At 40.5% G+C, this 23250-nt stretch overlaps 1 protein-coding gene across 3 annotated transcripts in view; it reads left to right on the top strand.

The window, feature by feature from the left end:
* The first annotated feature begins 352 nt into the window (after nucleotides 1–352).
* Nucleotides 353–23250, top strand: part of THOC2 (THO complex 2) — a 132201-nt gene continuing 109303 nt past the window's right edge. For all 3 annotated transcript variants that reach the window (XM_025372584.1, XM_025372581.1, XM_025372582.1), the window contains exons 1-2: nucleotides 353–483; nucleotides 20558–20616. In XM_025372584.1, the coding sequence (XP_025228369.1) occupies nucleotides 413–483; nucleotides 20558–20616 (130 nt within the window). In that variant the 5' untranslated portion in view covers nucleotides 353–412. The remainder of the gene's footprint in view (nucleotides 484–20557; nucleotides 20617–23250) is intronic.

The following is a 23250-nucleotide window of genomic DNA, read 5'->3' as shown; positions in this document are numbered from 1 at the left end:
TGTAATTTATCTGCTTATATTTATGTCTTTCCCAAAGACTGTATTATTTCTCTATCCCCAGTGTCTAGCACATATTAGGTGCTTGAAAAATGCGTGTTTGTATTAGTGGTTGGGGTAGATACTATGGAAGAAGATAAGGTCTACTTGTTGGCCCGTGGATGGCATTTTTCTGTTCTAATGGAAAGGCTGAGGACTTCGGACGGCGCAGCCCGCGGAGTAACTTCGCAAAGGAGCCCGCGAGTTTCCACGTCGTTGGCTGCCGGGCCTCGGGTTTCCGCTGGGTGGGGAGGAAAGTGGGGCGGGAAATCGAAAAACGAACTCTCAGCTCCCGGCATTCCTCGTGGGCGGTGCTCCCCTTTGACCCTTCGCTCGCGTGCTACACATCCGGGCCTCTGCTACTAGTGAGAGGAAGATGGCGGCCGCGGCTGTGGTGGTTCCTGCAGAGTGGATAAAGAACTGGGAGAAATCAGGGAGAGGCGAATTGTGAGTGTTCGGGCCGGAGGCAGGCGCACTACCGGGCCGGGCCAGGGCGTCAGCTGCACTCTCACCTGTGGTGGGAGGTTGGGGGGGGAAGATGTACCCCCTCCCCCACCCGGGCGGCGGGCGTGGATGGTCGGCTAGGAGTTTCGAACTCGGGGAGAGGTGCTGTTAACCGCCGCGGACCTCTTTCCTTCCCTGGCCTCCCAGAAATCGCTACTGCCTGCGGTAGCTCGGCTTTCTTTAGCCTCTTAGTAGAACTCCTGTTCCGCCCCTGCAGGTCTCTGCGCTCCCTCTTGGTCTCTTTTTGTGTCCCCCTTTTCGCTTGATCTCACTGGGCTCCTTTATCTTTATGGGGCTGCGCTGGGGCGATTCGGACTTTCCATCTCTCTCTGTCCCATTTCTTCACTCTGCACCCATTGGACTCCGCAGTTTGGAGCTTGGCGCCTCCTCTGCCTGAAGTCCGAGGAGGGCGAACCGTCCCGGATTCCCTCCCCTCCTCTTCGCCCGCTGCCGCGAAGCCCGGGGCGCCGCGAAGAACCCGGTTTGGCACCTCTCGTCCTCCCGGGGAGCGGTCTCTTGACTGTCCCGGCCTCGCGTAGCGCCGTGGGGAAGTGTGGCAGGGATTGCCGCTTTCCCTGAAGAACTACAGACATTTCTTTGCTCCGTCTGTTCACCTTAGAGCTATTTAGGGTTGGATTTAACTTTCGTCATTAAGTGTTCCCTAAACCCCATTTTATCCTGGGACTGCAACTAATTCTGGCAACTCTCCAAGCTTCTCGAGTACCTAGGATAACGCGTTTCCTTAGTCGTGAAACTTTTCCCCCGTAACGCCGAAAACAGTAATTTGCCATACCCCTAGTCTTCTCGCCCCCACATTAGAGCGCTCCCTCCTCCCCTCTCCCTGAAAAAAGTCGTTTAAGCAGCAAAGCAAACCTCAGATTTAAGAAAACATATTAATAACAGCTTCTCATTTCCTTCTCTGGATCGCTTTTAGATGCTAACGCTCAACCCTGGATGAAATTAACTCTTGTTAGCCATTTTTGTCGTCCTTGCCCACCCCTCTCCATTTCTAGTAGCCAGTTTACCGTGGCTCATGCTAAAGATTCAGATCTTTGTAACTTCATTACTTGGAACGAAACACGAGGAACGCGTTGCCGGATCCCGCGCTTGTAATAGTGCCAGCCTATGTGGCTTCCTCCCCCGCACCCCCCGCACTGCTGTATGAAGTCTTAACAGTGTGAGCTCTAGAATTCCCTAAATAAGCGGCTGTCTTAGCCACTTAACTAGCCGAGTGACCTTGGGTAAGTTCCTTAACCACTTGGACTGTTTCCCCTTGAGTAAATTGGGAATAATAAGTACTCTACTCAAAGGATTGTTGTGAAGACTAAATAATGTCTGTAAAGCACTTGGCTTATAGTAAGTGCTCAAGTGATAGCTATTAAAAGTAATATTATTCCAACCTTTAGATATTTAAACTTCTCAGGACAGCTCATGCACTTAAAGTCTGTACCACTCTGGTTAGCAATTAATTGGTCTCTGACTCCTTCATGTGTTTTTACTCTTGCACTGTAATGAATTGAGAGGCCCTTGAAAGATAGGGACTATGTCTCATATTTCTTTCGGTTCCACGCACGCCCACCCCCCCCCCCAGCATATGCTTAGAGTGCTTATTGGTTTATTAATTGTCAGAGAAGACTATTTGATAAACCTTCATTTTTAACTGTAATGAACATTTTACAAATCCTCGTACATGCTAGTTAACAAATAGCTATCAAGTTTGTTAGCTAGTTGACAAATAGCCATCACGTTTGATAGCTAGTTGACAAATAGCCATCAAGTTTGGGGAAGGCAAGATGGGAAGTTACCCAGCCAGACCATCATCTTCATCCATATTAGGGTAATCCACCAAAACTCGTAAAGCAATTCACTGTTTTGTTTACTTTTAAAGCCAGCTCATTTATTTAGGGGCTGTTATCTTTGTAGATTGCTCAGCTTCCTCCTTTCAGCTACTGTTTTTTGACAGTTTTGCTTTTCTTTTTTCCCCTTGAGACGGAGTCTCGCTCTGTCGCCCAGGCTGGCGTGCAGTGGCGCGATCTCGGCTCACTAACAGCTGCCTCCCGCGTTCAAGCGATTCTCCTGTCTCACCCTCCCGAGTAGCTGGGACTACAGGCACGTGCTACCACGCCCAGCTAAGTTTTTGTATTTTTAGTAGAGACGGAGTTTCACCGTGTTAGCCAGGATGGTCTCCATCTCCTGACCTCGTGATCCGCCCGCCTCGGCCTCCCAACAGTTTTACTGTTATTGCTCCCACCTTAGAATGAGTGGTATTAGGGCTACAAGGTGAAATTCTGCTTGGCTTCTGACTGGTAATGGTTGGAGAAAAAGTGATGTAGGAGGTCGAAATACCTAGAAAAAATGGAATTTTAGGTTCACATTATGTGTATTTATATAATACGTGCTACCTGTCATAGTTCTTATATTTGAAGAGCTGCTTCAAAACTGTTATTAGAAGCCGGGTGAAGTGGCTCACGCCTGTAATACCAGCACATTGGAAGGCCGAGGTGGGTGGATCACCTGAGGTCAGGAGTTCGAGACGAGCCTGACCAACATGGAGAAACCCCGTCTCAACTAAAAGTACAAAATTAGCCAGGCGTGGTGGCACATGCCTGTAATCCCAGCTACTCGGGAGGCTGAGGCAGGAGAATCGCTTGAACCCGGGAGGCGGAAGTGGCGGTGAGTTGAGATCGCAGCTGTCGCACTCCAGCCTGGGCAACAAGGGGAGCGAAACTCTTTCTCAAAAACAAACAAAACAAAAATAACAACAAAAAAAACTGTTATTAGAACTTACATGTATGTAGTTATTGCATGACTTGTGGAATGTGGATTGAATTATAGTAGATCCAAATCAGTATAGTCAGTTTCATGATTGCATTCTGTTACAGGAAGAGAGTTTAAAATTGTGTAACATAATAAGCTATTTTAAATAGTTAAACACATCACCATTCAGTACTTAGTTTCAGTTTATTTGACCTGTTTTCCCTCTATGAAAACTTTGTTGCATATAGCATGTCTTTGGAGTTTTTGTATCTTCTTAAAGATAGGTGTTAGCATTTTCATATTACTAGGCAGAATACGTGGTGGTGCAAATATATTACAAAAAACATTTTCCCTTTGTCTGAAAACAGCCTCTGAAATATAAAAGAGCAACTGGAAAATTTAAAAATGAAGGTAGTGTGCCACCAAATTATTAGTGAATCTATTTATAGATTTGGCGTTTAGAATATGACCAATATTTAAAATTATACCTTGGGTGAATTTTTCCTTTTTAACAAGATAAATTAGCAGATAAGCTTTAACTTGACTGAAAATTACCTTTTTTTTTTTTTTTTTTTTTTTTTTTGAGACGGAGTCTCGCTCTGTCGCCCAGGCTGGAGTGCAGTGGCCGGATCTCAGCTCACTGCAAGCTCCGCCTCCCGGGTTTACGCCATTCTCCTGCCTCAGCCTCCCGAGTAGCTGGGACTACAGGCGCCCGCCACCTCGCCCGGCTAGTTTTTTGTATTTTTAGTAGAGACGGGGTTTCACCATGTTAGCCAGGATGGTCTCGATCTCCTGACCTTGTGATCCGCCCGTCTCGGCCTCCCAAAGTGCTGGGATTACAGGCTTGAGCCACCGCGCCCGGCCGAAAATTACCTTTTTTAAAAATAATGTGATGTATTTCATGAGGTTGTTAATTCATTTCTTGTCTGTCAGTTCTTACCACCATAAATCTTTTCTGGGGGTGGTTGTCAACTAGTGTTGAAAGCAACATATGAGATGTATGGGATATTTTATAACTTTCAGATAGGGCAAATTCTTAATTGTATGCCATGAAAAACAACTGTCTATTAAATGGAAGGTCTTGGCTTTGAAGAATGTTTTATTAGGTAATTAGGGAGAAAAGTAAAACTGTATTTTGCCTATCTGAATGGTCCATCAATCGCATACCTAGATATCCCATTATGTTTCCAGATACCAATTATGTTTTTAATGCTAAATTATAGAACTCTTAAAGAATGACTTTTTCCAAGAGGGCTCAGAAGGGCAAAGGCTACCAAAATGTAATTGTAATTTCCAATAATACTTATATCTAAATGCAAACTCTTTCAAATTCTGAAAGATATGTATTTGATCACTTAATTTTGGAATTAGTTTTAGTTTCTTGATTATTTTATATTGACGTAGAACTTGCCATGATTAAGCTAATAAACTTGCATGTACTGGTAGATCCGGTGGAGAATTCTGGTTTTGATAGAAATCATTAACACAGTGAACTCAACATTTCTTTATCACAAGCAACCTTAATGGAGAATTGATATTCGAAGCTCTTAATCTGAAGATGCTAGCCTCATGTTAATACTTAGTCTAATTTTGAAATACTTATGTTTGTTGAATATCATCTGTTTGTTTGAATAGCTTATTTTAGGTATCTCAATTAGAAAGTTTTGTTAGGTCTTACCTTATTAATGGTAGTTATAATAAAGTTTTAAAATTTAATTGCCAAATGTTTTGATTGCTACTCTTTTTCTTCTGCTGCTACGACATTATTTTAAACATTCTAGAACTTATTTAAGTACATTTGGTTGTTCAAAACATGCCATATGATCTGAATTTCTTGGAGAATTCTAGGTAGAGGGTTATAATCATTCTAAGAAATTTTAGTCTTGGTGGTTGAGTCTTTTTTTCCTCGCAAAGTTGCTCCAAATTCAGCCAAAGCTTTATCTGAAACCTTTTCTTGATGTCTCAGTTTTCATTTCGTATTTAATTTCCCATTTCGACCTGTATTCATAAACCAAGTATAAGTCTTAGTCTGTTTTCCTGGGAAGAGAGACATTCTTCAGGAAATGTTGAAGCAATGTCAGGAGGTTGTATAGGCTACTGCCTTGTTTGTTAAAAAAAAAAAAAAAATATATATATATATATATATATATATATATATTCTGTAATGCTTTAATGTTTAGGTAGGGTGAGTGCTGTCAATATACTTGTGCTTTTTTCCTGCTGTAAGTGCGGCAACTCCTGTTGTCTTTTTTTCTTTTTCTTTCTTTCTTTTTTTTTTTTTTTTTTTAACATTTCCTGTTTCTTTTTCTTTTAAATGCATGTTTCTACAAGATAAAACTATATTGTCCCAGTATTCATTTTTGTGGGTTTTGTTTCTGTTCTACAAATGATAATAGAGGTAGCACTTTGCTTAACTACATTTAACCTTTTTGTTGTCTTGTTTTAAAGAATTAAGTGAAGCGTAAATAGCATCAGCTTTTTATATATGAAAGCCACATTTGCGATGTAAGCATAATCAAGTAATTTAAGCTTGTGACTCTGTTTCCTTTTTACTGGAAAATGGGAACAAGTAAGATGAAAAACCGTATACCCATGTTAAGAAGTATTCACAAAATACCTTTTAAGTCCTTGAAGGAACCTCAGACATTTTATTCAGTTTTCCATACATCTTTTGACAGAAAGTAGATTCTGTCCTCGTTCTCAGGGACCTGAGACAGCATCTCCATAATAGCACTAAACAATTTTAAAAGTGGAAAAAACGAATGCCTGGCATGGTGGCATGTGAGGTGGTGGTGGCGTGCACTGTGGCACACACCTGTAATCCCAGCTACTTGGGCAACTGAGGCAGGAGGAAGGATCGCCTGAGCCCAGGAGAGCTCTGGGTGACATAGCGAGAACCTGTCTCTATTTTTATTTAAAAAAATAAATTAAAAAGTGGAAAAATGGTAAACTCAAGTATTTGAAAGTTATTAAGGGATTAAAATAATTTCAATTTGGACTAAGACAGAAAATTTGATTATTTTTAAGCCATATTAAAGTGGGCAACTATTAGAGGTAGTTTTGTTTGTTCCTTTCCCTATAATTTAGGTTAGTGACCTAAAACCATTAGGCAGGTGTATAGTAAGACAAATGTAACGTTCAGAAACAGTTTCTTTAAGAATCCTTGGTGGGCTTCTGTTAGTGAATCACTTAGGGAGAAGAGCACAGATACATCTACTTGTTGGTGGAAAATTCTTAGTGTTTGTTTTTAGTTTCTTGTTATAACTAAGGAATACCTGTTTTATTTTTTTATTAAAAAAGTTATTTTTAACTAATTTTTTTTTTTTTTTTTGAGACAGGGTCTTGCTTTGTCACCTAGGCTGGAGTGCAGTCATACGATCACGGCTCACTGCAGGCTTGACCTCCCAGGCTCAAGGGATTTTCCTGCCTCAGCCTCCTGAATAGCTGGGGCTACAGGAGCATGCCACCATGCCTGGCTAATTAAAAACATTTTGTGTGTGTGTGTGTATGTATAGGGATGGGGTTTTGCTATATTGCCCAGGCTGGTCATAAACTCCTGGCTTCAAGTGATCCTTCCCCCTCAGCCTCCCAAAATGCTGGGATTACAGGCATGAGCCACTGCGCCCAGCCAAAGGAATACCTCTTTTATACTAGGGAAATATAAGTATCTATTATGCAAACAAATTGCCTTGTTGTAATAACCTTTCAATGGTTCCATATGCAACTTGAGCAAATCTTTGAGATTCTAATAGTTCATGATGACATTGTCATCTGTGTCCTAATGAACATGTTTGTAGCCTGGTGACTGACAATATAGAATTATATTTCAGTTATTTCTTAAAGTTATGTAATGATGACTGTACCATTAGTCTAGGTAGGAGTTTGCAACACTGACGCAACCCCTTCCCCCCAACCATTGGAAGGCTTTTTGCAAAAGATGTGCATTAAGATTGTTAAATAGAAATAAAACTGTTGGAAATGTGAGGAAGCAAATGCATTGTTATAAGGAGAAGTTTTTTTTTTTTTTTTTTTTTTAAAGACAGGGTCTCACTCTGTTGCCCAGGCTGGAGTGCAGTGGCATGATCTTGGCTCACTGCAGCCTTGACCTCCCAGGCTCAAGTGAATAAGGAATAATTTTAAACAATTATTTTGTTTCTCTTTCTTTCTCATCCTTTCCTTTTCCTTTCCTCTTTTTATTTTTTCTCTTTTTCTATATGAAGGAATATTTGAAATTGCATTTTAGTAGCCTGAGTACAAAGGGAAAGATGAGTTACTTTATTCTCTTAAATTCTTCTTTCAAAGACATGGTGCTTCCTGCTATTATTATTATTATTATTATTTGAGACAGAGTCTCACTCTGTCGCCCAGGCTGGAGTGCAGTGGTGCGACCTCGGCCCACTGCAACCTCCGCTTCCTGGGTTCAAGTGATTCTCCTGCCTCAGCCTCCCGAGTAGCTGGGGTTACAGGCATGCTCCACCAAGCCTGGCTAATTTTTGTAGTTTTAGTAGAGACGGGGTTTCACCATACTGGCTAGGCTAGTCTCCAGCTCTTGGCCTCAAGTAATCTGCCCTCCTCGGCCTCTTAAAAGTGCTGGGATTATAGGCGTGAGCCACTGTGCCTGGCTCCTGCTATTATATTCTAAAGGGAATTGACCCTATAGGGGAAATAGGAACCCAAAGAAGGAATTGTTTTAATACTTCATAGTAAATATTGAAGCAATCTTGATATACTTATATATCTCCTCTCTGCAAAAGACCTAGATGGCATTTTTAGGTTATAGCTTCTGATGCTAATCTGAAGCAGATATTATTTCTATGTTGCCTACTGGAAGGAAGATTGATTTTGTTTTATATTCCAGATAAACTTAGGTTTAACATATTTTGTGAAAATAGAAGCTTAATCAGTGTTTTTTTTTTTGAGATAGGGTTTCACTCTGTTCCCCACGCTGTCCAGGCTGGAGTGCAGTGGTAGGATCACCACTCACTGCAGCCTTGACCTGCAGGCTCAAGTGATCCTCCCAGCTCAGCCTCCCAAGTAGCTGGTACTGTAGGCATGCGCCACCACACTCGGCTAATATTTTTTTTCTGTTTTTTTTTTTTTTTTTTTTTTTTGAGATGGAGTCTCGCTCTGTCACCCAGGCTGGAGTGCAGTGGCCGGATCTCAGCTCACTGCAAGCTCCACCTCCCGGGTTTATGCCATTCTCCTGCCTCAGCCTCCCGAGTAGCTGGGACTACAGGTGCCCGCCACCTCGCCTGGCTAGTTTTTTTGTGTTTTTTAGTAGAGACGGGGTTTCACTGTGTTAGCCAGGATGGTCTCGATCTCCTGACCTCGTGATCCGCCTGTCTCGGCCTCCCAAAGTGCTGGGATTACAGGCTTGAGCCACCGTGCCCGGCCTGTTTTTTTTTTGTGTAGAGATGGGGTCTCACTTGTTGGCTAGGCTGGTCTTGAACTTCTGTGCTCGAGTGATCCTCCCACTTAGGCCTCCCAAAGTGTTGGGATTATAGGCATGAGCCAGCATACCCAGCTTTAACCAGTGTTCTTAACCAACCACTGTTCTCTTCTCAACCCATTAGAAGGCCTGTCTAGTCTCCAGGGAAGTAGTTGAAAGTGCTTGGGACCAAACTTACACCAGCTTACCATTCATAAGGTATTCTCAGAATAATTTTTTTTTAGTGAGAAATGTTTAATAGCTAAATGACATTTTCTTTCTTTGTTTTTGTTTTTGAGATGGGATCTTGCTCTGTCACCCTGGAGTGCAGGCTGGAGTGCAGTGGTGCGATCATGGCTCACTGGTGCGATCTTGGCTCACTGCAGTCTCAACTTCCTGAGCTCTGGCAATCCTCGCATCTCAGCCTCCTGAGTAGCTGGGACCACAGTCGCGTGCCACCATGCTCTGCTAATTGTTTGTGTTTTTGGTAGAGACGGGGTTTCACCACGTTACCCAGGCTAGTCTTGAACTCATGAGCTCAGGTGATGTTACCAGGCTGGTCTCGAACTCCTGAGCTCAAGCAATTTACCCAACTTGGCCTCCTAAAGTGCTGGGATTACAGGCGTGAGCTACTATGCCTGGCCTGACATTTTCAAACTAAATATTTAATTTAGTAAATGCTCTCCATTGCCCTTAGTTTTTATTTTTATTTTTTCTGAGACAGTCTCGCTCTGTTGCCCAGGTTGGAGTACAGTGATGCAGTCTCAGCTAACTGCAACTTCTGCCTCCTGGGTTCATGTGATTCTTCTGCCTCAGCCTGCAGAGTAACTGGGATTACATGTGCGCACCACTGCAACCAGCTAATTTTTATATTTTTAGTGGAGACAAGGTTTCATTATGTTGGCCAGGCTGGTCTTAAACTTCTGACCTCAAATGATCCACCCACCTTAGCCTCCTAGACTTCTGGGACTACAGGTGTGAGCCACAGCTCCCGGCTTCCATTGCCTTTTTATTCTTTGGTTTTGAACATACTTTTGTGAAACCTGGAAGTGAATTGTTGACTAGCAAAAGTTTACTCTGCTGACTTTTAATAACCTTATCCTGCTCATCCTGATGATACAGTATTGACACAGTCAGAAGACACAGAGGTGAGCTGCAAGGTTATGTGTAATCTGCAAAGTAGATAATCTCTCTGTGGATGATTGTAATCTGGCATCTTATTTAGCCTTAGATGTGATATATAAGCAGGTTCTGTTAAGTCTTAAAATTATTTGTTTCATTGACTAGAAAAAGGATTACGTGATATATAAACAGGTTCTGTTAAGTCTTAAAATTATTTGTTTCATTGACTAGAAAAAGGATTACTAGATACAAAAGAGTAAGAAACTCTTCTATATGAATTCATTGGCTCTCTTTAAAGCCTTGTACACCTTGGAAGAATTTTTTTTCTAAATTATGAAATGTAACAAAAATACAGAGAAGTCATGAAACCTCAATATAGAGCTTAAAGAGTCATTGTAAGATGCACCCCCATGTAACTTACACCCAGGTTAAGGCAACATACCATTTGTTCCCAATCAAACCTTTCCCACCTCCCATGTAGTAACCATTATCCTGACATTTATGGTTTTCCTCTTTCTTGATTTTTCTCTTTTTTTAACCTTGCATCTTCAGCTCAAAGGAACTTTCTTGCTTTTCTTTGCAGTGTCATTACCCAATATGTTTATTTTTTTCTTGAACTTCATATAAATGAAATTGAATATTTATCCTACTGTATCTGGCTGCTTTTGCTCAACAGTTATGACTTTAAGATTCATCCATATTGTATGTTTGCAGTTCATTGATTTTCCTTTTTTTTTTAGTTCATTCATTTTCATAGTTGCAAGATACTCCATTGTATACCAGTGTTTATTTTTATGCTGTCTTGTTGATAAACATTTTTGTTGCTTCTAGTTTTTGGCTATTACTAACAGTGCCAATAGAAACATTATACAACAGTTTTGGTGTATACAAGCATGTGTTTTTGTGGAGTATATACTAGGTGTAGAATCTCTGGGTTATAGGTTACACTTTAGCTCTGTTAGATATTGCCAAGCTATTTCAGTGTACACTCCCACCAGCAGTGTATGAGTTGACCTTGTTTCACATTGTCACTACATTTGATATTGTCAGACTTAAATTTTTTGTAAATATGTATGTAATTTTACTGTGGCTTATATTTTCATGAGCATCTTTTTATATGTTGTTGGTCATTTGGAGTACTTATTATTATTATTTTTTGTTGTTTGAGACAGAGTCTTGCTCTGTCGCCCAGTTTGGAGTGTGGTGGTGGCGCAATCTTAGCTCCCTGCAACCTCTGCCTTCCGGGTTCAAGCGATTCTTGTGCCTCAGCCTTCTGAGTAGCTGGAATTACAGGTGTGTGCCACCACACCCGGCTAATTTTTGTATTTTTAGTAGAGACGGGGTTTCACCATGTTGGGCAGGCTGGTCTTGAACTCCGGGCCTATGGTGATCAGCCCGCCTTGGCCTCTGAAAGTGCTGGGATTGCAGGCATGAGCCACCACGCCTGGCCTGGAGTTCTTGTTTCTTTTTGTGAAAGGTCTCTGTCATATCTTTTGCCTTTTTTGCTGTTGAGTTGCTTGAGTTTCTTTCACTGATTTGTAGGGGTTCTTATTATAGTCTGTATTTGAGCCCTTTTTGGGTTACACTGCATGTGTTACAACTGTCTTTCTTTTTTTTTTAATTTTACGTTCTGGGATACATGTGCAGAACGTGCAGGTTTGTTACATAGATACACATGTACCATGGTGGTTTGCTGCACCTATCAACCCGTCATGTAGGTTTTAAGCCTCGCATGCATTAGGTATTTGTCCTAATGCTCTCCCTCCCCTTGCTCCTCAACCCCCAACAGGCCCCAGTGTGATGTTCCCGTCCCTGTGTCCTTGTGTTCTCATTGTTCAACTCCCACTTATGAGTGAGAACATGTGGTGTTTGGTTTTTTATTTCTGTGTTAGTTTGCTGAGAATGATGGTTTCCAGCTTCATTCATGTCCTTGCAAAGGACATGAACTCATCCTTTTTTATGGTTGCATGGTATTCCATGGTGTATATGTGCCACATTTTCTTTATCCAGCCTATCATTGATGGGCATTTGGGTTGGTTCCAATTCTTTGCTATTGTAAATAGTACTGCAGTGAACATATGTGTTTATGTGTCTTTATAGCAGCATGATTTATAATCCTTTGGGTATATACCCAGTAATGGGATTGCTGAGTCAAATGGTATTTCTGGTTCTAGATCCTTGGGTAATCGCCACACTGTCTTCCACAATGGTTGAACTAATTTACACCCCCACCAACAGTGTAAAAGCATATCATCAGCAGCAAATACTCTGCTGTTTTCCTTGAAATGACAGGCTCACTTGGTTCATTTTTGAGAAAATGCACGTGGAAGACCCATGTCTGAATAACCGTAGTTTGTTTTTTTTCAAGTAAAAAATGGTGTTTCATAAAATCAAGCTGGTTCAGCTTACAATTCTAATAGTCGCACAGGTGCGTCACCTGTAGACAAATACTGTGGTTGTATTTGGGTGTGTGGCAGAAATTACTTATGCAAACTTTTAAATTTCATCATATAGGCTATTAAAAGGATGTGTTATTTTTAATTTTTAATTTTTTTTTTTTTTTTTGGAGATAGAGTCTCGCACTGTCGCCTAGGCTGCAGTGTAGTGGCGTGATCTCCGCTCACTGCAACCTCTGCCTCCTGAGTCCAAGCGATTCTGCTGCCTCAGGCTCCCGAGTAGCTGGGACTACAGGCATGCACCACCATGCTCGGCTAATTTTTGTATTTTTTAGTAGAGATGGGGTTTCACCATGTTGGTCAGACTGGTCTTGAAGTCCTGACCTCAAGTGATCCACCCTCCTCAGCCTCCCAAACTGCTGGGATTACAGGCGTGAGCCACCACACCCAGCCAAAAGGATGTGTTCTTAACAAAAGACATGCTTTCCCAGGCAGTGGCTCACTCCTGTAATTCCAGCACTTTGGGAGGCCAAGGTGGGCAGATCACTTGTGGTCAGGAGTTCGAGACTGGCCTGGCCAACATGGTGAAACTCCATCTCTACTTAAAATACAAAAATTAGCCAGGCATGGTTGTGCACACCTGTAATCCCAGTTACTCAGGACGCTGAGGCGGGAGGATTGCTTGAGCCTGGGAGGCAGAGGCTGCAGTGAGCCAAGATCGTGCCACTGTACTCCAGCCTGGGTGACAGAGCAAGACTCTGTCTCAGAAAACAAACAAACAAACAAAAAAACCAAAATATGTTCTTAGGGTTCAGGATTTAACAAAATTAACAACTTTTTAAGTAACTTTTTTATTGTGGAAAAAAACACCCAACATGAAATCTACCTTCTTAGCAAATTTTAAGAGAGCAGTACAATGTTGTCAACTCTAAGTACAATGTTAGCAGATCTTTTGATCTGATCTTTTTCATATTCTATGAGCTGAACTTCGTATCCCTTATACACCAACTCCCCATTTTCCCCTTCCTGCAGCCTCTGACAACCACCATTCTACTTTTCACTTCTGAGTTTGACTACATTAGATACTTTATATAAGTAGAATCATACAGTGTTTGTCCTGTGACTGGCTTCTTACCTTAGTACACTGTCCTTAAGGTTCATCCATATTGTAGCACGACGGGATTTCCTTTTTTTTTATGGCTGAATAATGTTTGCTTTCATAGATATACAACACGTTTTCTTTATTCACTCTTCTGTTGGTGGACATTTAGGTTGTTTCTACCTCTAGGCTATTGTAAATAATGCTGCAGTGAACATAGGAATGCAGCTATCTCTGTGAGATCCTGACTTAAATTTTTTTGGATAAATACCCAGAAGTAGGAATGCTCGATCATATGGTAGTTCTACTTTTCATTTTTTGAGGAATCTCTATACTGTTTTTCATAACAATTGCATTATTTTATTTAATTTTTTTCGAGAGACAGGCTCTTGCTTTTTGTCACCCAGGCTGGAGTGCAGTGGTGCAATCATAGCTCACCGTAACCTTGAACTCTTGGGCTCAAGTGATCCTCCTGCCTCAACCTCCTAAGAGGCTGGGACTATAGGGATGTGCCACCATGACCTGCTAATTAAAAAATTTTTTTTGTAGAGATGGAGTCTTGCTGGGTTGCCCAGGCTGGTCTTGAACTCCTGGCCTCAAGCAATTCTCATGCCTTGGCCTCCAAAAAGGCTGGGATTAGAGGTGTGAGCCACAGGCCTGGCCTATTTTTTTTTTTTTCTTTTTTGAGACAGGGTCTCACTCTGTTGCCTAGGCTGGAGTGCATGGCGTGATCTCAGCTCACTGCAGCCTTCACCTGTGGTGCTCAAGTGATCCTCCCACCTCAGCCTCCCAAGTAGCTGGGACTATAGGCCTGCACCACCATGCCTGGCTAGTTTTTGTTTATTTTTTGTGGAGATGAGGTCTCTTTGTTACCCAGGCTTATTTATTTTTTATTTTTATTTTTTGTTTTTGAGATAGCATTTTGCTTTGTTGCCCAGGCTGGAGTGCTGTAGTGAAATCATAGCTCATCATAACCTGGAAATCCTGGACTCAAGCAATCCTCCCACTTCCGCCTCCCGAGTAGCTAGGACTCACACCGCAATGCCTATTTCTTTTTTTCTTTTTTGTAGAGACAGAGTCTTGCTATGTTGTTCAGGCTGATCTCCAACTGACCTCAATGAATGTTCCTGCCTCGGCCTTGCAAATTGCTGAAATTACAGGCATGGGCCACTGTGCCTGGCTGGCATCACCATTTTCTTTTATTTTGAGAATATGTTTAATTTTTTAATTTTTTTTTTTGAGACAGGGTCTCACTCTGTTGCCCAGGCTGGAGTGCAGTGGCTGATCTCAGCTCACTGCAAGCTCCGCCTCCTGGGTTCACGCCATTCTCATGCCTCAGCCTCCCGAGTAGCTGGGATTACAGGCGCCCGCCACCTCGCCCGGCTAATTTTTTTGTATTTTTTAGTAGAGATGGGGTTTCACCGTGTTAGCCAGGATGGTGTTGCTCTCCTGACCTCGTGATCCGCCCGTCTCAGCCTCCCAAAGTGCTGGGATTACAGGCGTGAGCCACTGCGCCCAGCCCCTTGACTTCTTTATATATTTTGGATATTAAACCCATATTTGATGTTTGGCTTGCAAGTGTTTTCTCCGAATCCATAGGTTGTCTCCATCACACTGTTAATTGTTTCCTTTCCTGTATAGAAACTTTTTTTTTTTTTTTTGAGACAGAGTCTCGCTTTGTTGCCCAGGCTGGAGTGCAGTGGTGCGATCTTGGCTTGTTGCAATCTCTGCCTCCTGGGTCCAAGCGATTCTCCTGCCTCAGCCTCCTGAGTAGCTGGGATTACAGGCATGCGCCACCATGCCCGGAAAATTTTTGTATTTTTGGTAGAGAAGGATTTCTCCATGTTGGTCAGGCTTGTCTTGAACTTCTGACCTCAGGTTATCTGTCCGCCTTGGCCTCCCAGAGTGCTGGGATTATAAGTATGAGCCACTGCACCTGGCCTCCTGCATAGAAACTTTTTTTGTTTGATGTAATCCCATTTGTCTATTTTTGCTTTAATCACTTGAGCTTTTGGGGTCAAATCTAAAAAACTGTAGCCCAGACCAATGTTGTGTAGCTCTTCCCCTGTTTTTTCTTTTAGGATTTTTATAGTTTCAGGTCTTACATTTAAGTCTTTAATTCATTTTGAGTTGGTTTTTGTATATGGTGTGAAGTAAGTGTCCAGTTTCATTGTTCTGTATGTGGATATTAAGTTTTACCAGCATTCTTTATTGAAGAGACTGCCTTTTTCCCCATAATGTGTTCTTGGTACCCTTTGTTGAAAATTGACTATAAATGCATGGATTAGTATCTGGGCTCTCTATTCTATTCTGTTAGTTGATGTGTCTATTTTTATGCCAGTGCCATGCTGTTTTAATTACCCTAGTTTTGTAATATATAGTTGGCTGGCCTTACATTTAGTTGGTTGGCCGCATCCACAGATTCAACCAACAACAAATCAAAAGCTGTGGATATGGAGGGCTGACTGTAAGTGTTTTCTGTCTACAGTTGGTTGAATCCGCAGATGCGGAACCTGTGGACACAGAAGGATGACTGTATATATGCCATATATAAGGGACTTTTGAGCATCTGTGAATTTGGTGTGTGTGGCAGGTGGTCCTGGAACCAATCCCCCTTGGATACAGAGGGCCAACTGTAGCTTGAAGTCAAATAGTGGGATACTTCTAGCTTTTTTCTTTTTGTTCAAGATTGCCTTGGCTGCTATTCGTTTTTTTTCTGGTTCCATATAAATTTTTAGGATTTTTCTGTTTCTGTGAAAAATGTCATTGGTGTTTTGATAGAGATTGCATTGAGTCTTTATATCTCTTTGGGTAGCATGGACATTTAAACAATCTTAATTATTATAATCAATGAACATGGAATATCTTTTCATTTATTTGTCATCTTCAGTTTCTTTCATCAGCATTTGATAGTTTGTGGTGTATAGATCTTTCACCTCCTTGGTTAAATTTATTCCTAAGTATTTTATTTTTTGTAGCTATTTTATTTTTATTATTATTTTTCTCTTTTTGCCATTCTTGCAATGCTATAGCTATTTTAAATGGAATTAAAATTATTTTTCAGGTAGTTCATTGTTAGCATATAGAATCACTACCTATTTTTGTGTGTTGATTTTTATATCCTGTAACTTAACCCTATTTATTATTTCTTTTCTAAAAATTTTTTTTTGCCTTGATGGATGCAGCATATTTATTTCTAACAATTTTATGGTGTAGTCATTAGGATTTTCTAAATATAAGATCATTTTGTCAGCAGAGACAATTTCACTTTTCTTGTTTGGATAACTTTCATTTCTTCTTTTTGCCCAGTTGCTCTGGCAAGGACTTTTAGTACTCTGTTGAATAGACATGGAGAGAGTGGGCATGTACCTGATCTTAGAGGAAAAACCTTCAACTTTTCACCATTGAATATAATGTTAGCTGTGGGCTTGTTATTTATGGTCTTTTTTTTGTGTGTGTTGAGGAACATTCATTCTATAGTTAGTATGTATATTTATTTGATAGGGAGTCTTGCTCTGTCACGCAGGCTAGTTAATTGTTGAGAGTTTTATCATAAAAGGGTATTGAATTTTGTCAAACGCTTTTTCGGCATGTAAGGAGATGATCAAGTGATTTTTATCCTTCATTTTGTTAATGTAATGTGTCACATTTAGTGTATGTTGTACCATCCTTGCTTCCCAGGGATAAATCCATTGTAATCATGGTGAATGATCCTTTTAATGTGCTGTTAAATTCCGTTTGCTGGTGTTTATTGAGGATTTTTTCATCTGTGTTTATAAGAGGCATTGACCTGTAATTTTCTTTTCTTGTAATGTTTTTGTCTGGCTCTGGTATTATGGTGTACTAGCCTCTTGTATTCCTTTTTGTTTCTGTGTAATTGGTTGTAATGTTTTTTCTTTTGTTTCTAATTTTGTTTGCATTTTCTTTTTCTTTATTAAATGTCTAGCTAAAGATTTGTCAGTTAATCTTTTTTTAAAAAACAACTTTTAATTTTATTGATTTTTTTTTCTTTTTTTTTTGAGATAAGTTCTCACTTTGTCACCCAGGCTGGAGTGCAGTGGCACTATCTTGGCTCACTGCAGCCTTGACATCCTGGGCTCAAGTGATCCTCCTATCTCAGCCCCTCAAGTAGCTGGGACTACAGGTGTGGGCCACCATGCCCAGCTAATTTTTTGTGTTTTTTTGTAGAGACAAGGTTTTGCCATGCTGCCCAGGCTGGTCTCGAACTCCTAAGCTCAAGCTATCTGGCTGCCTCAGCCTCTCAAAGTGCTAGGATTACAAGTGTGAGCCACCGCACCCGGCTGATTTTTGTTTTCTTTTTTAATTCTCTATTTCAGTTGTTTCTGCCTTAATCTTTATTATTTCCTTCCTTCTATTAACTTTGGACTTAGTTTATTCTACTTTTTCTAGTTCCTTGAAGTTTTGAGTTAGGTGGTTTATTTGAGATTTTTTTTAAAAAAGGCATTTATAGTGCTGGCTTGGTGGCTCACGCCTGTATTCCCAGAACTTTGTTGGGCTGAGGTGGGCAGATTGCTTGAGCCCAGGAGTTTGAGAACAGCCTGGGTAACATGGTGAAACCCATCTCTTCAAAATATACAAAATTAGCTGGGGATGGTGGCATGCACCTGTGGTCCCACCTAATGGGGTGTTGGGGGTGGGTGCTGAGGCTGAGGTGGGGGGATCTTGAGCCCAGAAGATCGAGGCTGCAGTGAGCCAAGATTTTGCCATTGCAGTCCAGCCTGGGTGATGGAATGAGATACTGTGTTTAAAAAAAAAAAAAAAAAAATTATTGCTACAAATTTCCTCTTTTGAACTGCTTTTGGTATATCTCATAAGTTTTGGTATTTATGTTTTCATTTTCATTTGTCTCAAGATAATTCCTAATTTCCTTCTTGATTTTGTTCTTTGATTCTTTGGTTGTTCAAGAATGTGTTTAATTTCTACATATTTGTGAACTTTCCAGTTTTCTTTCTGGTATTGATATCTAGTTTTATTCCATTGTGTTTGGAAAAGATACTTGGAATGATTTCTGTCTTTTAAAATGTGTTATTTTTTTGTGATATCTAATGTGATCAGAAGGTTAGATCACATGTTAGAGCCTGGAAAAAGGTTTGTGTGTGCTTGAGAAGAATGTAGTCTCCTTATCTTGGGTGGCATGTTATGGATAGGTCTGTTAAATCCATTCGGTCTGTAGTAGTATTCAAGTCTTCTGTTTCCTTACTGATCTTTTGTCTAGCTATTCTATGGAAAGTAGTGTATTGAAATTCCCTACTATTACTGTGTTGATGTCTATTTATTTCTTCAGTTCTGTGTCACATATATTCATATGCTTTTGTCCTCTGATGTGGTATGTGTATATATTTATAATTGTTATATTTTCAAAGTATATTTTGTCTAATATAAGCATAGGCACCCCTGTTCTCTCTTGGCTAACATTTGAATGGATTATCTTTATCCATCCTTTCACTTTCAGCCTGTCTGTGTCCTTAAATTTAAAAGAAGTTTCTTGTAGACAGCATACAGCTTTAAAAAAAATAGCTTGTCTTAAAAAATATCAATTTAGATACTTTGTCTTTTGAATGTGGAGTTAGATGTTACATTTAAGGTAATTAATTACTGACAGGAAAGGACTTAACTACTGCCATTTTGTTAATTGTTTTTCTGTCTTGTAGCTCTTCTGTTCCTCTTTTCCTCTCTTGTACTCTTCTTTTATATTTTATTATATTTTTCCTTGCAATTTGTTTGTTCAAGAGATTGGGTCACTCTCTGTTAGATTTTCCCACAGTTTGAATTTTGGTGACTGTATCCCTATGGTATCTCTTAATATATTTCTCTGTGGTCTTTTTCTGTAAATTGGTAGTTGGATCTAGATGGCTTGATCAGATTTTGATTTACACTTTCCCCCCCCAAAGACAATTTCATAGGTGGGTGATGCTTTCTTTTCTTTTTTCCCTTTTTTTCTTTTTTCTTTTTCTTTTTTTTTTTTTTTTCTGTTGCCCAGGCTGGAGTACAGTGGAGCGAGCAGTCATGGTTCACTGCAGCCTCAATTTCCTGGGCTCAGATGATTTTTTCACCGCAGCCTCCCGAGTAGCTGGGAGTGCAAGCGTGAGCCACCATGCCAGGCTAATTTTTGTATTTTTTGTTGAGACAGGGTTTCACCATGTTTCCCAGGCTGGTCTTGACCTCTGGGCTCAAGCTATCTGCCTGTCTTGGCCTCCCAAAGTGCTGGGATTACAGGTGTAAGCCACCATGCCCAACCTGCGTGGTGTTTTCTTTCATCAGAATCTGGAGGCACATAATGTTTCATAGTCTCTTTTTCTTTTCTTTTCTTTCTTTCTTTTTTTTTTTTTGTAGAGACGGAGTCTTGCTCTGTTGCCAGGCTGCAGTGCAGTGGCATGATCTTGGCTCACTCTGCCTCCTGGGTTCAAGCAATTCTCTTGCCTCAGCCTCCCTAGTAGCTGGGACTACAGGTGCATGCCACCACGCCCAACTAATTTCTTTTGTATTTTAGTAAAGACGGGGTTTCATTGTGTTGCCCAAGCTGGTCTTGAACTCCAGGGCTCAGGCAATCCTCCCGCCTTGGCCTCCCAAAGTGCTAGGATTATAGGTGTGAGCCACCGTGCCTGGCCTCTTTTTGTAATGTGAGCAGCCATTGGTAGATGCCTAGATTCTGTAATGTTTTTTTTTTTTTTTTGAGACGGAGTCTCGCTCTGTCACCCAGGCTGGAGTGCAGTGGCGTGATCTTGGCTCACTGCAAGCTCTGCCTCCCGGGTTCACGCCATTCTCCTGCCTCAGCCTCCCTAGTAGCTGGGACTACAGGTGCCCACCACCACGCCTGGCTAGTTTTTTTGTATTTTTAGTGGAGACAGGGTTTCACCGTGTTCGCCAGGATTTTCTCAATCCCCTGACCTCGTGATCCACCTGCCTCGGCCTCCCAAAGTGCTGGGATTACAGGCGTGAGCCACCGCGCCTGGCCTAGATTCTGTAATTAATTAGGGATCTTAAAATGGTGGTATTCTAATTTCATAATTCCTTCTTTATTACTACAGAGATAGTTTTAATCTTCTATGAGTTACCAGTGGTACAGTTTGTATATGAAAGGCAGAATAAATGCCTGATTAAAATTTTTTTTTTACTTGCCAGTTGATATAATTTGCTCTATAAGCATCATCTCATGTTAAGGTGGAAATTGAAATGTTTTCTATTTTATTCTAGTTTGCATTTATGTCGGATCCTCAGTGAAAATAAAAGCCATGATAGTTCGACGTATAGAGGTAAGATTTTTAAAAGTATCTTAGTTATTTTTGGCTTGATTAAAATTAGTAACTGTCTGCTTTCTATTCACTGTTAGGTATGAAAACAAAAGGTGTAAGATAGTTCACATTACATAAAGGTTTTACATGGTTATATTATAGTCAGGATTAAAACTGTAATTACAGTAAGACTATATCTCTGTATACCGATGTTATTTGACCTGCATTATAATGATATGATATTGCTTGACTTTTGTAATTGGGGCTTGGTATATTTAGCTAAATTTCAGCAGTTGTTAGCTGTATCAATCATAAATATGACAGAAAAGATAGCATGGAAAGAAAAATTGTTCTGATCTTATTTGCACTAGAAAATTTCCAGAAACTGAGGTTCAGTGTTTTTACTACAGCTGGTTATGTTTAGGTGGTGTCTGGGGATCTTGTTAAAGGCAGTTGTCATGGAAAACATTCAAACAAAGGAGTTGTTTACTGCATATCACAGATATGATTTATTAAATAAAATATTATATAATTAAATAGTATATATTATAATTTTCCAGTATCTTTAGTTTCAAAGGATTTTACTATTTAACGTTTTATTAATTTAAAATTAGACATGTGGATTTGGCAAAGGAGGGACAAAACTAAAAGCGATTGTGTCTAGTAAGTGTAAAGCATTTACATTTGTAGTATTGTTGGGGGTAAAACCCACAGTATTTTTTTAAATTAGAAAATACATTTTTATAACTGATATTCTATTTGAAGGCAAAAGCATTAGATAAAGTGTATTATGGTCATTTAAATTATGCTTTTGTGAATAGAAGATTAAGAACAGAATTTTACATATATATATATATGCTTATTTTTGTTCCACCAAAAGTTATAACTTTCATAAGAGAGAATATATTTTCTTTTTTTTTCTGTCTTTTTTTTTTTTTTTTTTTTTTTTTTTAAAGGAGACAGGGTCTCTTTCCATTGCCCAGGCTGTAATGCAGTGGTGGTGTAATCATAGCTCACTGCAGCTTCAAACTGGGCTCAAGCGATCCTGCCACTTCAGATTCCCAAGTAGCTGGGACTGCAAGTGTGCAACACCGCTCCTTGCTTATTTATTTATTTATTGTTTGAGATGGAGTTTCACTCTTGTTGACCAGGCTGGAGTGCAATGGTGCAATCTCGGCTCACTGCAACCTCTGCCTCCTGGGTTCAAGCGATTCTCTTGCCTCAGCCTCCTGAGTAGCTGGGATTACAGGCATGTGACACCATGCCTGCCTAATTTTATATTTTTAGTAGAGATGGGGTTTCACCATGTTGGTCAGGCTGGTCTTGAACTCCTGACCTCAGGTGATCCTCCCGCCTTGGCCTCCCAAAGTTCTGGGATTACAGGTGTGAACCACCGTGCCCAGCCTTATTTTTTTAATTTATTTTTTTGTAGAGATGAGGTATCTTGCTATATTGCCCAGGCTGGTCTCATATTCTTGGCCTCAAGCAGTCCTTTCGCCTCAGGCTCCCAAATTGTTGGGATTACTGTCATGAGCCACCTTGCATAGCTGAGGATATACTTTTTAAAGAACATTTGGGCAGGGTGTGGTGGCTCACGCCTGTAATCCTAGCACTTTGGGAAGCTGAGGTGGGTAGATCCCTTGAGGTCAGGAGTTCGAGACCAGCCTGGCCAATATGGTGAAACTCCATCTCTACCAAAAACAAAAAACAAAAAACAAACAAACAAACAAACAAACAAAACAGCTGCGTGTGATGGCGTGCGCTTGTAATCCCAGCTACTCAGGAGGCTGAGGTACGAGAATCGCTTGAACCCGGGAGGCAGAAGTTGTAGTGAGCCAAGATCACACCACTGCACTCCAGCCTGGGTGACAGACCTTGTCTCATAAAAAGAACATTTGGATGTGTGAGTGAAAAATGTTTTTTTAACAAATGAAAAAGCCATTTTTTACCCTGTCATATGGGTAAGACCTGTTTTAAGAATTAACATTCCTAGCCTGCCATCCCCAAATTATTTTCTTGTTTATCCTGCTTATAAAATTGCATGATCACTCAAAAGATTTTTGAGGTTGGTAGACAGTAATGTATTCTTGTTTAAGTTAGTTGACTGTCTGAAGTGTAAGAATGTACAGAAAGACTCCTTTCTAAAAATACTAGGGTACTTTATCTTTTTTCTTCCCCGTGTTTAAAATCAGTTTTTAACATCTCAGTTAACTTTGATCTTGTTTAATAGAAACATTAGGTGGATAAAATAGAAGAATTTTCAATAAATGATAGTGTAAATAGTGTAACAATGTGACTCTGGATCTTTAATAACTATTAGGTTATTGTTTATTTGCATGGTTCTGATTCACATGTGAAACCAGAAATAGTTATGAGTGTGGCCTTATTGGCAGAATTGCCAGTGCTCTCCTTCTCTTACCCTTGCTTGTTTCCTTAACACATATACTCACTCCTTGGCTGATCTCTGTCAACAGTCAGGCTTTGGTTTGAGGGGCTCCAGTTTGTTGTCCTAGCAGGGAACTGACTGAATATCATTCCTTCAGAATCTCTTTTCTGTCTTAGGGATTTGTGTTTGGGCAGTGTTCCCTCTGACCTTTCTCTTTCTGCCCTTCCTTTGAATTACTTTCATTTCAGGCAGGCAGTTTCCCTTGCACA

This window comes from Theropithecus gelada, chromosome X, assembly GCF_003255815.1.
Source record: "Theropithecus gelada isolate Dixy chromosome X, Tgel_1.0, whole genome shotgun sequence".
In the NCBI taxonomy this organism is placed as follows: Eukaryota; Metazoa; Chordata; class Mammalia; order Primates; family Cercopithecidae; genus Theropithecus; species Theropithecus gelada.
The sequence above is the reverse complement of the archived record's forward strand: the minus strand, read 5'-3'. Positions and strand labels throughout refer to the sequence as shown.